This window comes from Acinonyx jubatus, chromosome C2 (genome assembly GCF_027475565.1).
Source record: "Acinonyx jubatus isolate Ajub_Pintada_27869175 chromosome C2, VMU_Ajub_asm_v1.0, whole genome shotgun sequence".
Taxonomy (NCBI): Eukaryota; Metazoa; Chordata; class Mammalia; order Carnivora; family Felidae; genus Acinonyx; species Acinonyx jubatus.
The window spans coordinates 9,057,927-9,074,450 of record NC_069384.1 but is presented as its reverse complement, the minus strand read 5'-3'; the positions used below and the strand labels follow the sequence as shown (position 1 = coordinate 9,074,450).

Sequence of the window (16,524 nt, the reverse complement as noted above, 5' to 3'; positions counted from 1 at the left end):
AACAGAAATTTTTTTTTTTTTTAACATTTCCTCGTACATTCAGATCTTCCTCTACTTACAATGGAGCTACCTCTCAATAAACCCATTGTAAGTTGAAAATATAGTAGGGTGGGGGCGCCTGGGTGGCTCAGTCGGTTAAGTGTCCGACTCTAGATTTCAGCGCAGGTTGTGATCTCGAGGTCATGAGATTGAGATGCTCACTGAGCCTGGAGCCTGCTTGGGGTTCTCTCCCTCCCTCTCTCTCTCTGCCCCTCCCCTGCTCGCACTCTCTCTCAAAATAAATAAACATTAAAAAAAAAATCGTAGGTTGAAAATGCGTTTAATAAACCTAAACATATCGAACATCAGAGCTTAGCGTAGCTTCACCTTAAATGTGTTCAGAACACTTACGCTAGCCCACGGTTGGACAAAATCATCTAATACAGAGCCTATTTTATAAGGAAGTGTTGGATATCTCTTTGTTTAAATACTGTACTGAAAGTGGAAAACAGCCTGGTCCTATGGGTTGCAATTGTTGTTAAGTGTGTGGGTTGTTTATTCTGATAGCATGGCTGATTGGGAACTACAGCTTGCTGCTACCCAGCATCATGAGGGAAGACCAAACCGGATATCGCTAGCTCGGTGTTGACCTTAAAAATAAAATAAAAACTGCCAGTTGTTTTACTGGCAAAATTGGGCTTATTTAAGAATAAAAGAGAACTGCAGTTGGGGACAAACAAGTTGCAGCAAAGCCATAGGTGATTCCAGAGAATAAAGGAGAGGTACCCTCTCTTAAGGAGAAAATGGGTAGGTTGGGAAGGCTGTTATAAACTAAAAAGTCCACTGGAGTAAGTTGGGAGTTCAAAGTATAGTGTCTTGGCTGAGCTGTTTCGGGGGTGTAGGAGATAAGGTAAGGCTTTATTCTTTTCCCCACTCTCCCCCCATCCCCCATAGTAAAGTAGTACCAAGCAGCAAGGTCAAGTCCGGGTAGTGTCAAGACAGTCTCTTCCTGTTGGGCCTGCAATTGACAAGGAGTGATAGGGGCGGGACAGCGCCCTCTGTCAAACCCCCTACTCCACTTTACCCAGGTTTCTGGTTATTAATTTTCACATCAGCAAAAGAGCAAAATTCGAAATTCCAAGTACAGTTTCTACTGAATGCGAATCATTTCCGCACCACGGTAAAGTCGTCAAATCCTAAGTAGAACTGGGGTAAGCGGGGGTGGGGGTGGGGTTACCATCTGTATTGGGATATTTAGTCTATAGTAAGCCTGGACTAATGTCTACCAAATTGTTTATACGTTCTGGTGAAGAGATTGGGAGTAAATTTTGTTTCATATCTCCGTATGATTTGCATTTTTACAAAGGAAATGTATTACAGTTTAAAAACGCAATAGATGGGAAGCGGGTGGGAGAAATGGGATAACTTTTTTTTTTTTTTAGTTGAAAAAAAAGTTAGGGGCGCCTGGGTGGCTCAGTCGGTTGAGCATCAGACTTTGGCTGAGGTCAGGATCTCACAGCTTGTGAGCTTTGCCATCAGGCTCTGCGCTGACAGCTTGGAGCCTGGAGCCTGCTTCGTATTCTGTGTCTCCCTCTCTGTCCCTCCCCACTCAACGCTCTGTCTCTCCCTCAAATAAACATTAGACAATTTTTTGAAAAAACTTCGAAAAAATTAAGCGAAACAAAAACACGTGTTGGAGACCTGACAGGTGCTTAAACTTACCCCCAATCAGCACAAAGACATAAAAGGAAAAACAAAAAGCAAAAAACCTAAATGGATATTAAAAACAAAACAAACAAAACCGTTTCCATCCTCTCTTTACCTGCAATATGTAAGAAACAACCCTATACTTCTTCATTTCTCTATCTTCCTCACTGAGCCCGGTGCCCGGCTCCAAGCCGACACCGAATAAATGTGCATGCGAGAAAGGTCTCTTTTCATAAGGATGAAGGATGATAATTTCCAGGACAACTCCAGTATGCACAAAACGTACATTTCGTTAACAAGGTTTCAAATCACACGGACACAGGTGGGCATGGGATGGCTTTTTTGGCGCAATTCACGTCCAGCCAGGTCAGGCGCCTGGAGCGCACTTCTCCGGGCCCCGGCACACGTCGCTATAGGCTTCGAATTCCAGACCCTCAAGTCTCCGGGTCCGGTTAATGCAGCGACCCGTTCGCGCCCGCCCGTCTCACGCATGCGCCCTACCCCTGCAGGGCCGGGCGCTGCGAGCCCAGTTCTTGGTTTAAACCAGCCTCAATTTACCTTCCCCACAGCTCTCCGTACCACAGCGCCCGAGGCGGAAGTGGGTGGGCGGGGCGGCCGCGCGCCCCGCCCCGGAAGTGGGTGGGCCCAGCAGGCCGTGCAGTCTTCCCGACCGCCTCCCAGTCGGGTTGCGGCCGAGGCCGGTCCTGGCTTTGTAGCTCGCTCAAGATGGCGGCGCAGCCACCCAGCGGGATCCGCCTCAGCGCGGTGAGCAGCCGCGAGGGGTGGAGCGGGCCGTGTCCCAGGAGGGCGGGCAGGCGGGCAAGCGAGGGGGGGCAGGCAGTGGGCGGTGGCGACTTGTCGGCGCGGCGGTTGGGGCCGCGGCGGGGCCGGGGGAGGGGGCGGCCATCTCGCTCCCGTCGGCGGAGCCCCTCGGCGGCGGGCAGGGTCGGGCGGCGCGGGCCGGGTTGCGTTCCGTTTCCTCCGCGATAGGTTTCTGTTTTGCCTTCGCGGCTTCGGGGCGGGCCGGGCCGCGGCCCCTCCTCCCGGCTCCCTCCTGGCTGCCTCGCAGCTGTCGTCCGAGGGCGAGGCCTCGGTGGTCGGGTCGCCCGCCCCTCGGACAGCGGGGCCCTTGACCCTTCCTGGCCTGCGGACCCGCGGGGCGCCCCGGAGCGGGGGGGGGAGCGGCAGCGGCAGATCGCGGCCCGAAATGCCAGGCGGCCTTGACCTCTAGGCAGTGGGATGGGGTGAAGCGAGCCGGAACGAGTCTTCCTGATTCGTTCACATTCCTGCCGCTTCCCTCCAGTTAAGCCCTCGGGCCCAAATCCCCAGGTCACTGGGCTCTCCCGTTTCCTGTAGCCTCTCGGTCGTGTCTGTTTCGGGGCGTTCTTGGAAATCCTCCAGTATTTCTCGTATCTAGTAGTCCTAAGTCGTAGGGAGCGGTCGCACACTAGAATTAACATTTCACCTCCTAAAATGTGGGCGTGGCTTCTCTGCCTGATTATCCTTAAAAAGTTGGTGTTGATATGCGAAAGTGTACCTCCTCTTTTGAGGTTGGTGACTCTTGCCAGAGAGTGTCTACCTTAGTCTCGTTAAATTGAACAATCGGGTGGTAATACCATTGCTTTAAAAATGGTGCATTGCCCTGTGACTTTTTTAGATTTATCCAGATTCTTACCCACACCTGGTATTGTTGGACTTTAACAGTTTTTCCTGTGTGACGAGTGTGAAATGTACGTGGGTTTACTTTACATTTCCTTGACTGTGAAGTTAAAAGTTATTAACATTTTACTCCTTAAAAAAAAAACAACAACAACCTATTTGTGGGACGCCTGTGTGGCTCAGTTGGTTAAGTGTCTGACTTCAGCTCGGGTCGATCTCCCGGTTTGTCAGATACAGCCCCGCCTTGGGCTCTATGCTGACAGCTCAGAGCCTGGAGCCTGCTTCGGATTCTGGTCTCTCTCTGTCCCCCGCCCCCCCCTCCTCCCCCCACCCCCCCCCCCCCCCCCGTACTCAAGCGCGCTGGGGTGTCTCTCTCTCTCTCAAAAATGAAGGAAACATTACAAAAAATAACCTATTCGTATCCTTTGTCCATTTTTCTGTTCTCTTTTAGAGAAATTTTTATTGATCTATAAGCATTCTTTACCCATACTGAATAAAGGTCCTTTGGTTACATAACTGGCTTATTGAATGAGATAGTATTTAGTAGTTTGAATATGGAGAAAACTTTATTCTTCTTACGTCTGGCTTTAAATATTACTTGCTAATGGTTCTTTTCCATGCCCGAGTGGATCTGGGCAGATAACACACTCCAATTAGCCTCAGGTATTGTAAAGTGTGACCTCATCTAATTTAAAATCTCTTATTCAGTTTAATGCCTGGCCCTTCCCCTTCCCAGATTGGGCCACATTCTGGACCAGAATCGTGTAGAGGGGAAAGGGAGTGAACTGGTTGGGTCCTATTTCTACACTTGGATTCTCTTTTCCTTCCCTGGCCCCTGCAATGTCTCAGGCTCTTTAAGATTGAGGTGATAAAGGGAGCAAAGACAAAGGTCAAAACAGGGTTAAGAGACCGGTAGTGTTGTTAGTTGGCTGTCTGGGTGAAACAGCTGTCCCTGTGCTAAATCTTTCTTTTGTGGGTAATATGGGCTGTTTGGAACCCCATTGACAGAAGTCTCCCATCTGCAGCTTCTGGACCCTATCTCCACCCATCTTCTTGCTTTAGGACAGGAATTGGCAAACTACAGCTCATGGGCCAAATCCAGCCTGCCACCTGTTTTTGTGTGACCCACACACAAGCTAAGAATGATCCTTAAACAGTTGGAAAAAAATCAAAGAATATTTTGTGACATAGAAAAATTATGTGACATAGACATTTCAGTTTCCATAAAGTTTCATTGGAATATAGTCCTGCTCATTGTTTGCATATAGCTCTCAAATGTTTTCATTAGGGGAGTCTCGGAATTAATGAGTTTATGCATTTGTCAAAATCATAGAACGTAAGGCACAGAGGTGAACCATAATTATACAATTTTTTTTTTTTTTAAATTTTGGAGGGTGAGAGATCTTAGAATGGACTGCAGAGTGACGAAAACACTTAAATTGTTGCCTTTTGCTTCCATATTTCTAAGTAAAAATGCGGGTACCATTTTGTTATTTTCCAGTAGTCTGCTATGGAGTTAACTGACATGTGCACACTCTTCACCTCCTCCCATCCTTCCAATGCACGTATCTCTCTTTTTTGTTGAATTACTGTCTGATTTATCACTCTTACCACAATTCACAAGTGAGCCAAACAGAACTATGATTGCATTTCCTTTGCTGTACAGCTTTTTGTTTTTCTGAAGTTAATAATTGTATTTTGTTTGCTTAGATTTGGTCTGTACTGATCACTCTTTCATCCAAACTTTCACAGACCTAGAAAATCTTTTCCAGATGTGTTCAAGCACACCCAATATTTTGTCAGTTTTGTTGGCTCACTTGTGTTTTGGGGACTTCCCTTTATCATTTTTCTGGAAATTTCCTTCCCCTTTTTGTTGGGTCCCCATTCCCCATATTCCTCTTTCAGGGTTTACTCCCTTGGCAGGGACAACAGGTCAGTGACTGAGAGCATGGGCCCTGGAGCCCACTTGCCTGGGTTCAAATCCTGACACCTGGATGTGTAACCTTGGCAAGTTACTTGCTGTCTACGCCTCAGTTTCCAGTCTGAAGGATGGGCATAATTTATCCACTTCAAAGGGTGGTTTTAAACAGTAAAGGAGTAAATACGTATAAAAGGCCTGTGCATATAGTAAGCACTCCGTAAATACTTACTATTTTTGTTCCTGGTAGTGGCGGAGCCCATCCATCCTTCCAAAAACAGGTATACCTTCTTGAAAGCAGAGTACACGAGAAGAAATTTTCTGTCATTTCTTGGAAATACATTGCTTTCTCTTTACATATCATTTAGCTGGGTTTGTAATTCTAAGTTACAAATGATTCTCTTAGAATTTTAAAGGCATGCTTTATTGTGATAGAGTTCTGTGCATTGTATTGGGCACTCAGGCTAGAAACTCAAGTCCTTCATAATCAGGAAAGTGTTCTCATTTATTTGACAAATTTCATCCCTCTGGTTTTCTGTTCTCTGTTGTCTCTTGTTTTCCTTCTCACTTTTTTTTCTTTCTTTTCTGTGAGATTTTCTCCATTTGTTCTTTTACCTTTCTCTTACCATGTGTTTATTATAAACACTATCTTACTCTCTGAATGTCTTTTTAAAGTCTCCCTGGACAAAGCATTTGCTGTTGCTGGGCATATTGATCATAGTATTTTTGTGAAGTTTTTGTTTTGTTTTGCTCACTGCATTGCCGCTACTTTGTTCCTTTTTCTGCGTGTTTTTGATTTCTAATTTTACACATTCTCAAATGTCCGGAGGTGGTTAACCTGCTTACATTTCCAAGTGAGACACTAAAAGCTGACTGGAAGATGTTCATACATGAGTAGAGCCCCTTGGGTGGGCTTCAGTGTTGGGTGATCAGGCAGGAAGGAATCGGTTATATTTTTTTGGGGGCACCCTATGTCAGTATTTGTAAGACCGTAAAGAGTGGAAGTGTTAGAAAATACGTTTGTTAAAAATAACTTAAACATTTGTGATGAGCACTAGGCGTTCTATGGAAGTGTTGAATCAACTATATTGCGCATCTGAAACTTATATTAACGCTGTACGTTAACTGGAATTTAAATAAAAGCTTAACAAAATATAAAATAAACATTATTAAAAGTTTTTAAAAAGTGGGAACAACAAAAATAAGATGCTATCCAGAAGGGCGTGGCACAACTTGTAAAAGAACCAAATGGAGCTTTTAGACATTATTCTGTTTTCTAGAGAGGAATTTTGCATCTAGTCTCTTGCCATGGCATATATAATTGTGGTTGGTAGCTCATCTGAAAGCTCAGCTAGGGAAAGGAGGCGTGTCACATTGTTCAGTGTGCTGACTTGGTATTTATCTCTTTGTTTATTATTGTGGCAAAATACACTTCACATAAAATTTACCATCCTAATCATTTTTAAGTGTACAAGTTAGTAGTGTTACATACATTCACATCGTGGGGCACCTGGGTGGCTCAGTCGGTTCAGCGTCCGACTTCAGCTCAGATCATGATCTCAGGGCTCGTCAGTTCCAGCCCCGCATCGGGCTTTCTGCTGTCAGCGCAGAGCCCGCTTCGGATCCTCAGTCTCCCTTTCTCTCTGCCCCTCCCCACCACATGCATGTGCAGGTGCGTATGCGCTCGCTCTCTCTCTCTCTCAAAAATAGACATTTAAAAAAAAAATCTTCAGATACATTCACTTTGTTGTACAGTCTCCAGAACTCTTTTTATCTTGCAGAACTTAAACTCTGTACCCATTAAAAAATAATTCTCCACTTCCCTTCCCATAGCCCCTAGCAGCCACCATTCTACTATCTGTGAATTTGACTCCTGTAGGTATCTCATATAAGTATAGTCATGAATTATTTGCCTTTTTGTGACTGGTTTATTTCACTTAGCATAATGTCCTCAAGGTGGTTAGCTGTAGCATGTGTCAAGGTATCTTTTTGAGGCTGAAAAATATTCCCTTGTATGAATATACCACATTTTGTTTATCCATTCGTTGATGGATATTTATGTTGCTTCCACCTTTTGGCTGTTGTGAATAATGCTGCTATAAACACGGGTGTACAAATAATCTCTTCAAGATCCTGCTTTCATTTATTTTCAGTATATACCCAGCGGTGGAATTGCTGGATCATGACAATTCTATGTTTACTTTTATAATACGATCCTGGGGCACCTGGGTGGCTCAGTCAGTTGAGTGTCCAACTTCGGCTCAGGTCATGATCTCACAGTGCATGAGGTCGAGCCCCATGCACAACTTGTAAAAGAACCAAATGGAGCTTTTAGAAATTATTCTATTTTCTAGAGAGGAATTTTGCATCTAGTGCATCTGTGCTGACCGCTCAGAGCCTGGAGCTTGCTTCGCATTCTCTCTCTGTCTCCCTCTCTCTCTGTCCTTTCCCTGCTCATGCTCTCTCTCTCTCTCTCTCTCTCTCTCTCTCTCTGTCTCTCTCAAAAATAAATAAACATTAAAAAAATTTTTTTATAATACCGTCCTAATGAGTGTGAGGTGGTATCTCATGGTGCTTTTGATTTGTATTTCCCTAATGATTAGTGATGTTGAGCATCTTTTCTTGTATTTAGTGGCCATTTGTGTACCATCCATGGAGAAATATCCAGGTCCTTTGTCAACTATTTAGGATTTTAGTCCTTTTGGTGTTGATTTGTGTAGGAGTTCTTTATGTGTTCTGGATGTTAACCTTGTACCACATACTTGCAGATTTTTTCCCATTCCATAGATTTTTCATTTTGTTGGTTGTATCCTTTAATGTGCAGAAGTTTTAAATTCTGATACAGTACAATTGATTTTTTTGTTTCCTGTGCTTTTGGTGTCCTATCCAAGATCCAAATCCAGTGTCCTGAAACTCTTCCCCTGTGCTTTCTTCTAAGAATTTTATAGTTTTAACTCTTTATGTTAGATCTTTGATCCATTTTAATCCCCCCCCCCCCCCCCCGTATGATGTGAGGTAACGTGCAACTTGATTCTTTTGTGTGTAGATATCTAGCTTTCCCAGCACTGTTTATGGAAAAGACTGTCCCTTCCCCATTGAGTGGTCTTTACACGCTTGTGGAAGACCATTTGGCCATATATGTGAGGATTTTTTTTCTGGGCTGTCTGCTGACTTGCCTTTAACCCACCTATGTTCGTTGTCTCTGAGCTGCCATCATCACTTGCTCCAGAAAACAGACTGCCCGCTTTCTGCTGGGTTGCTTAGAGTAGTTGCAGGATGAAAGAAGGAACGGGGGTGGGGAGTGGGGGGAGTCTTTACTGTTTCTTATTCTCCATCTCTTTCTTTTTCTTCTATGTTTGTTTATTTTGAGAGAGAGAGAGGCCGTACACAAGCAGGGGAGGGGCAGAGAGAGAGAATCCCAAGCAGGCTCCGCACTGTCAGCACAGAGCCAGCCCACAATTGGGCTCCAACCCACGAACCCTGAGATCATGACTTGAGCCAAAGTCAGACGGTTAACTGACTGAGCCACCCAGGCGCCCCAAACCTGTCTTGTTTTCATACAGCCTCTGGTACCTTTGACTTCAGAGCCACAAAAGTCTAATTCCTGAGGCTTTCTGGAGTTCTGCCAAGGTTCCTTCCTGGTCTGCTTCTTGTTTTATTTCCCCTCTCCTATAGGTTTCAGACTTCGCTCTTTACAGCCTATTAAATCAGTTGTCATTATCCAAACCACGGACTATTCTATGTACTATTATCCATCATTTCTCTGATTGTTTTTGTTCTTCTGGGCTTATTCCCTTTTTTCCTCCCTTCATTACAGAGCAATTTCAGTTGGGAGCCTAAGTGAACACTCTATGTGTTCAGGCTTCCAAAAAGTTTTATATATTTAACTGATTTTTTAAATTTGTGACTATTTGTTGATGCTAATTTTTTTTTTTCAACGTTTTTTATTTATTTTTTTTGGGACAGAGAGAGACAGAGCATGAACGGGGGAGGGGCAGAGAGAGAGGGAGACACAGAATCGGAAACAGGCTCCAGTCTCCGAGCCATCAGCCCAGAGCCTGACGCGGGCTCGAACTCACGGACCGCGAGATCGTGACCTGGCTGAAGTCGGACGCTTAACCGACTGCGCCACCCAGGCGCCCCGATGCTAATTTTTTTTAACGTTTATTTATTTTTGAGAGAGAGAGAGAGAGAGAGAGACAGAGTGCGAGTGGGGGGAGGGCAGAGAGACAGGGAGACAGAATCCGAAGCAGGCTCTAGGCTCCGAGCTGTCAGCACAGAGCCTGACGAGGGGCTTGAACTCCCAAAACGCGAGATTATGACTTGTGCCAAAGACTGACACTTAAGGACTGAGCCACCCAGGCGCCCTGATTCTAAAAGTTATATTGATTCTTTAAAAAATCTGTGTGGTCTTCAGAGCATCTTGGTTTTTGTGCGTGTTTCCTACTGTTTGGGGCTGGGGGTGATGTCTAGTACTAGCATATCTTGCCTGCTAACATTTTCTCCTGGTGGATTGTTCCCTTAAATGTTATTTTAGATTGTGTACTCAAAATATTCCCCTAAATAATGACGTAGGGAATCGTGTGCTGTCAGATTGAGGCTGTGTCTCCATAGTGGTTCTGCAGGTTATATAAATTGAAACACTTAACCCAAGCGAAGGCATGCCTCTTTTTACAGAACTTCGTGTTACACTTTTTTTTTTAAGCATCCAGATCCAAACAGACAAGCTTCCCATTAAGCAGATTCCCACCCCTCCTCTGCTAATGGAGGGGAAGAGGAGTGGGGAGAGGGGCATTTACTTCCAAATCTATCTCTGAGTCACAATTAAAACCAAAACCTTTGTATTCCAGTCACTCATTGCATCCTCATTATCAAATCTTATTTTTAATTCCTTCCTTACTTGAGGCCATTAAGGATTTTCCTCATTTTTATTTTTATATGAGCTCAGTTGTGTCATTAAGGAACACTTAACTTTTTTTTAAAGAACTCACACAGTGCTTACTATGTTTCTGTTGGTCTCCTGAGCGTTTTACAAATATTAAGTTACTTAATATTCTTAACAGCCTGGTAAGCTGATATGATTGTCATCCTCATTATTATAGATGACAGAATTTGAGGCACAGAGGTTAAGCTTCTTGCCCAAGATCACCCACCTAGTTAAGCATACTCTCTTCTACGTGTCAGCGCGCGTGTGCGTGTGCGTGTGTGTGCGTGCATCTATCTATTACTGCTTTGGCTGCCCCAGGGTGTTTTTCCCCCCCTCCTAGCTAATGACATGTTCTCAACATAGAGTTGAGAATTAAGAATAGGTGAGGGGCGCCTGGCTGGCTCAGTTGGTTACGCATCTGACTCTTCATTTCGGCTCAGGTCACTGTCTCATAGTTTGAGCTTCGCGTTGGGATGTGTGCTGACAGTGCAGAGCCTGCTTGGGATTCTCTCTCTCCCTATCTCTCCTTCCCTTCCCCCACCTGCATATTTGCTGTCTCTCTCCCTCTCTCTCAAAATAAATAAATAAACATTTAAAAAATTTTTTTAAAGAATAGCTGAAAATAATTGCTTATGTTTAGAGATCCAGAAAGCCACTGTTTGCTATTCATTATTTCTTACTGAAATAATGCCGCCTTTGCTTTGCTCTCCTGGGATTCTTGCTCAAGAACGATGTGTGCTGTGTCAGTTTGGAACTGATGTGTAGGCTGAAGACATTACGTGAAAATTGACATTACCACTATCACATTCTGTTCAATACATCTAAAATTCAAAATGTACCATTTCTAACTCCAGACTTCACGTCTAACAGAATGTATGAAATAGAGCAAAGATAAATGCTCTAAGGGATTTTGGTGGTTAATTAATCCTCTCCTTTGGTAGTGGTTTCACACTCTAAAGTCCTGCCCCTTTATAAAATTAGAACAGGTGGGGACTGTACCATTCTTCTGTAACTGGTAGCCTGGTAATTGCTCAGGGGGAGGGGCTGGGATGTGAAGAGCCTCCTGATGGCTGGTCCTGGCACGGTCCTCAGGTAGATTAATTTGAGAAAAGGTCTCTTGTGCAGGGTGAAGATCTGGAAATTGATTTTTATTAAAAACTCGTTGTGATGTATGCTGTAGAAAGTCTGAGTTACTTGCATTCCACATTACATGAATGTGTGCCCTGCTCCCGTCTGAAGACTGCTCTTCTACAGAATTTCATTTCTCACATGTGTACTTCAGGCTGATGGTGAATGAATGCTTGGGGATTGTTTCAAGTCTAGTGCAGATAGAGGAAAAGTCGACCTCTTTCTGACACCTTGTGGCAGCAGCTGAACACTGCAAACACAGCTGGTTTGATGTATAATCTCATCCCATTTCCAGAGCTCTTCATCTTAAATAAAGTGTCCACTCTCTTTTTTTCCTTTAAATGTGAGCTGATCTGTTTAAAAGGAACATAAAATACCCATTGCGTGGAAATTCTCTGCATATTGAAATTTTCCAGCCTTGGCCTTTCAAAGCTGCTTGTACATTTTTATACATTTGATACCTGTATTTCTAAGGAATTTTGGAGAATCCTCTGTAGCATGAGGTTGATTGGTGTAGTCTTCTATACTGTATTACTGTGAATAAAATCAGACCTAAAATCCTTGGAAATCAGTAACGTTTGTTTCACTTGAACTTCTTTTGACATTCTGTAAAAATGGTTGATAAATGTGTATTACTCCACTCCTGCAGTTTTAACTGTAATGAACTTGGAGTAAATAATAAGGTATCAAATATTGATTTTCCAAAAGACCACTAGAGAAGCCTGTTGATTAATATGTGAAGTTTATTTTAAAAAATTTTTTTATTACATTTATTTATTTTTGAGAGACAGAGTGAGACAGAGCACAAGTGAGGTAGGGGCAGAGAGAGAAGGAAACACAGAATCCAAAGCAGCCTCCAGGCTCTGAGCAAGCGTTCAGCACAGAGCTGGATGCAGGGCTCGAACCCACGAACCGTGGGATCATGACCTGAGCCGAAGTCAGACACTTAACCGACTGAGCCACCCAGGTGCCCCTGTGAAGTTAAGTTTATTAAGCCTAACGCACTCAGGAGAAAACACCCCATTGGCAAGATCTTAGTTGTGTTTTCACAGTAATTTTGAGGTAAGTCTTGTAAGGGGGGTAACTTTCTGATTGGGCAGTTTATGATATCATAGCTTTGGAATGGTGGACCCGAGGAGGCAAGAGTTTTGAGGCAAGTCTTGATGAGTGAACTATTTAGTAGTTTCACACAGCTTTCCAAGAATCTTATTTCTCGGTTACATCTTCCACGTATATCCTGAAGCAAGCAGCTATAAGTTTTACTTGGTCCCAGAATTGTTTAATACAGGGACAGAAAATTATATTGGTTTCTGTCTCAAAAGTAAGACTTGAATTAATTTACATGAATCATTGGTTTGTTTCAGCTTTGCCCGAAGTTTTTACATACAAATTCTACTAGTCACACTTGGCCATTCAGTGCAGTTGCTGAATTAATAGGTATGTAAAATTGACATTTCATGTATAATCTGTTGCTTGTAAGTGAAGTTTTAAAAAACTTTTCATTGCAAAATAATATGCAAATGTGCTGTTTAATAAAACAGATGGATCTTGAATGATAACCATTGGTAAAGGGTATCTAGTATAACAGCTATTCAGATCAATGTCAAATTAATTGTTCCTCAACTTTCCCTGTATTAGTATTAAAATATTTTGCCAAATTCATAAAACATGTTGAAAGTAGTATAATTATGATTATAAAAGAAATTGATCTATTGCAAAAATGGGAATTGTGGTTTTTAATCGTTGGAAATATGTGTAACAATGGATTTTTCTGATGTTAGCAAGTAGGGGGATTAATGTTACGTTTGATTTGTGATAATAAGTTATTGCTTCCTCCAATAGAATGATTGGGTATAGAATTGTATTTTAATAGTGTTTTAATGAGCAGGAGAAAAGAGGCACGACTGGGATCACATTTGCATGATGGGTCATGATTTTTTCCTCTGGAAGATTCATGCAGGAGAGTGTTTTTCCTGAAGTGGCTGATTAAAAAGATTATTTTATTTTAATTGTAGGCTCCCTTATGGAAGGATAGTTTGAGAACCATTATTTGTGTTTAGTCCTAAAGATTTCAAAATACCTCAGGAAGTAATTTTAGTGAGGGATATTCTGGTGGAACGTAGTTTGAAAGCTGATGTTATTACTGCTTCTGTTGACATTTTTTTTCACCTTTCTTTCTTTCTTTCTTTCTTTCTTTCTTTCTTTCTTTCTTTCTTTCTTTCATTTTCCTTCCTCCTTCCCTATTCTGAGACAAACAAGAGTGTTTGCTAAACAAGAGTGTTAAGTGAGGATCTGTACAGAGATCATAGAAATATAAAAGCCACCAGAAACTTTGGTTAGATTGAGAGGGCCACAATTTGAACAACGGTGTAGAAGGTAAACCTTCATCTGTGTGTCCAGTTTACCAGAAAACATCACTGCTTTCTAATTTATTCAGTAACTCGTGGCATTCCCTCCGCCTCAACGTGTAGTGCTACTCAGCTCTCAGTTTCTCACTCGATAGCCGGGCTGGTTCTTCGGACAGAAGAAGACCTCCCTGTCTTGATCATTGATTTGGCGCGGTGATTCTTCTCGTTTGTACTTTTTCAGTACAGTCGGTACCAATCTTTGTTCTCTGTGTAACCAATGGAGGGCTTTGGAGAGAGTTAACTCTGTATTGATCGGTGAATGAATCACGTACAGCAAGGTACGGTTTAGGGTCGTGTTTTCAAGTCTTAGGAGTTCCCTAAGCATTGCGGTTTTTAAAAATTTTGAAAAACAGATTGCCTGTTAAAGGCTTTTACTGAACTGATTGTTCTTTCAAAATGCAAAGTTAGAGTTTCTCAAAACTTTTGTTTCTCAGACAATGCTTACGATCCCGATGTGAACGCTAAACAGATATGGATTGACAAAACGGTGATAAATGACCATATATGCTTGACATTCACTGATAATGGGAATGGTATGACTTCAGATAAATTACACAAAATGCTAAGGTATGTCAGAGTGTCACATTTCTTGAAAACCTTGCTTTTACCCAGGGGTTTCCGGTGTCATACTTAATCGCCTGTAGTTTTTGTTATTTAAACACATGTACCCACAGTGCCCTGTGTGCTCTCAAGTCTTCCCATCATCTTCTGCTGATTATTAGACAAGCCCTACCATCCTCCCCCTCCCCCACCACGTCTGACTTACCTAAAATTCCACCATTCCTTTAGAGTGGTAACACTGATGGCAGTTATTTACAGTCTAGCGTTAATTAGTTTTAGCCAGTATTGCCAATAAAATGCCACTTTTGGTGGGGAGTAATTTTAAAGGGATTCAGAGTGTAAGGAAGCAAGATAAAATAGTCACAAAGCCTTGGGCTCTAGGGTCGTAGAATAGGATGTCAGTATGCAGCCATATGTGCCTGAAAGGGAAACTGAGGTACATAGTCCAGGTATACAGAGTAATGTGGCAGCCAAGCCCTTTCCGCTGTATCTCAAATACATGTTGCGTTGCCAGAAACTCCACTTGGCGCCGTTAGTAATCATACCGCAGTGGGCTTGCTCAGATTCAGAAAATCGTTCACATTTAGACATATCTAAAATACCGTGGGGTGAAATCTCAAGGGTCCCAGGAGCCCACCTGAGAACTCAGCCGTTGGGACAGGGTGTGCCAGGCAAGGAGCTCCTCCTGGTTCAGCATGTGTCACCCTTATGCCCTGCAGCGTGGGTTTAGTTTTCTTCTTTTCAAAGATGGGGAAACACCTCAAAATGCAACTAGAAAGGCTGAGTCTAACATTTACACCCAGGTTTTTTACTTGATGTTACAGGTTTTGAATTAAGAAAATGAAGATTATACGTACTTATTTTAAAAATCCTTTTTGTTTTCTTTTTAGCTTTGGCTTCAGTGACAAAGTTACCATGAATGGTCACGTCCCAGTTGGCTTGTATGGGAATGGCTTCAAGTCAGGTTCTATGCGTTTGGGTAAAGATGCAATTGTATTTACCAAAAACGGAGAAAGCATGAGTGTGGGCTTCTTGTCTCAGACCTACTTGGAAGTCATAAAAGCAGAACATGTTGTTGTCCCAATTGTGGCATTCAACAAACACCATATCCTTTTGATTTTGAAATAGAAACTGTGGAGAAACTCTGAAGAAATATTGTGAACCATTCCCTCCTTTTGCCCTCCTCTCGATTCTCATTTTTCAATCACAGTGTGCATTGTAGCTCTTGTTCCAGTCCATTGCCTCTTAACATCTGAGGCAGCCCTTTGTCCCTTTCTCTCTTCCGTTGGAATTGTGCCTTAGAAACCCCTAACGCAAGGTGGCTGTGTTCTGTGTGCAGCTTCCTGTAGCTCTCCTTTGTATTTCAGTTGTATCATGTCTAATAAGATGTGTGGTCTGCCTTGGAATTTCCCCTAATGACCGTGAGAAGCAAGATATCTTTAGGAAAATGTCCTCTGTGTCTTTATAAAACACATTCATATATTAGGAACTATGAAATTAGGAATCATAATAAACTTGCTTCTACTTCATCTTTCTTGGTGTTCATCTGAAATCAGACTGTAGTTTCAAAACTTAGATATTAATTTAGGAAATAGTTTTTTGTTGTTGTTACCGAAATTTGAGTTCGCATACTTCAATTGTGAAAAATATGTTGTTGTTCTAAGTCTTTAACTTAGGATATACGACAGATGATAAATTTAGCAGAATCCAAAGCAAGCCTTGCAGCAATTCTGGAACATTCTCTGTTTTCTACGGAACAGAAATTACTGGCAGAACTTGATGCTATTATGGGTAAGAAGGGGACAAGGATCATCATTTGGAACCTTAGAAGGTAAATATCGACCTGAACCAGTGATTACGTGTGTGGGAGGTGAACTGTTTGTGCAAAAATAGTTGTGTTCTATTGATCCGTGGTCGTACAGAATAGAAATACTTGGGAAGGCACTCATTTTTTGGCATAGGTCATGATTTGTCTTTTCCATGGGTGTTTTATTGAGGCCACTTTGGCTTCAACTCGAGGTAATTTCATATTATTAAAACTAAATTTCCTAGCCCTGCATATTCAGTATCCAGAGAGGCCAATTCTCACTTTCTGTTATTCTGTCCCTCTCCTCAAAAAGAAACAAACAAAAGAAATGGGAAGATAATATCTCACCTGACGAGCCCCGACCTGCGTAAGTTAGGTAGAGAAGTCTTTGTCCGTGACTTAAAGCTAAGCGTGACTTAACATCTGGTGA

General features: G+C 42.6%; 1 protein-coding gene across 2 annotated transcripts in view; it reads left to right on the top strand.

Annotated features, from left to right (window-relative positions):
* Window positions 1–2,300: 2,300 nt before the first annotated feature.
* MORC3 (MORC family CW-type zinc finger 3) overlaps window positions 2,301–16,524 on the top strand; it is a 41,725-nt gene continuing 27,501 nt past the window's right edge. The window contains exons 1-6 of one of the 2 annotated variants that reach the window (XM_053220578.1): window positions 2,301–2,451; window positions 12,683–12,755; window positions 14,161–14,293; window positions 15,178–15,392; window positions 15,971–16,118; window positions 16,408–16,461. In XM_053220578.1, coding sequence (XP_053076553.1) covers window positions 2,413–2,451; window positions 12,683–12,755; window positions 14,161–14,293; window positions 15,178–15,392; window positions 15,971–16,118; window positions 16,408–16,461 — 662 coding nt within the window. In that variant the 5' untranslated portion in view covers window positions 2,301–2,412. The remainder of the gene's footprint in view (window positions 2,452–12,682; window positions 12,756–14,160; window positions 14,294–15,177; window positions 15,393–15,970; window positions 16,119–16,407; window positions 16,462–16,524) is intronic. The other variant, XM_027041639.2, reaches the window with a different exon arrangement.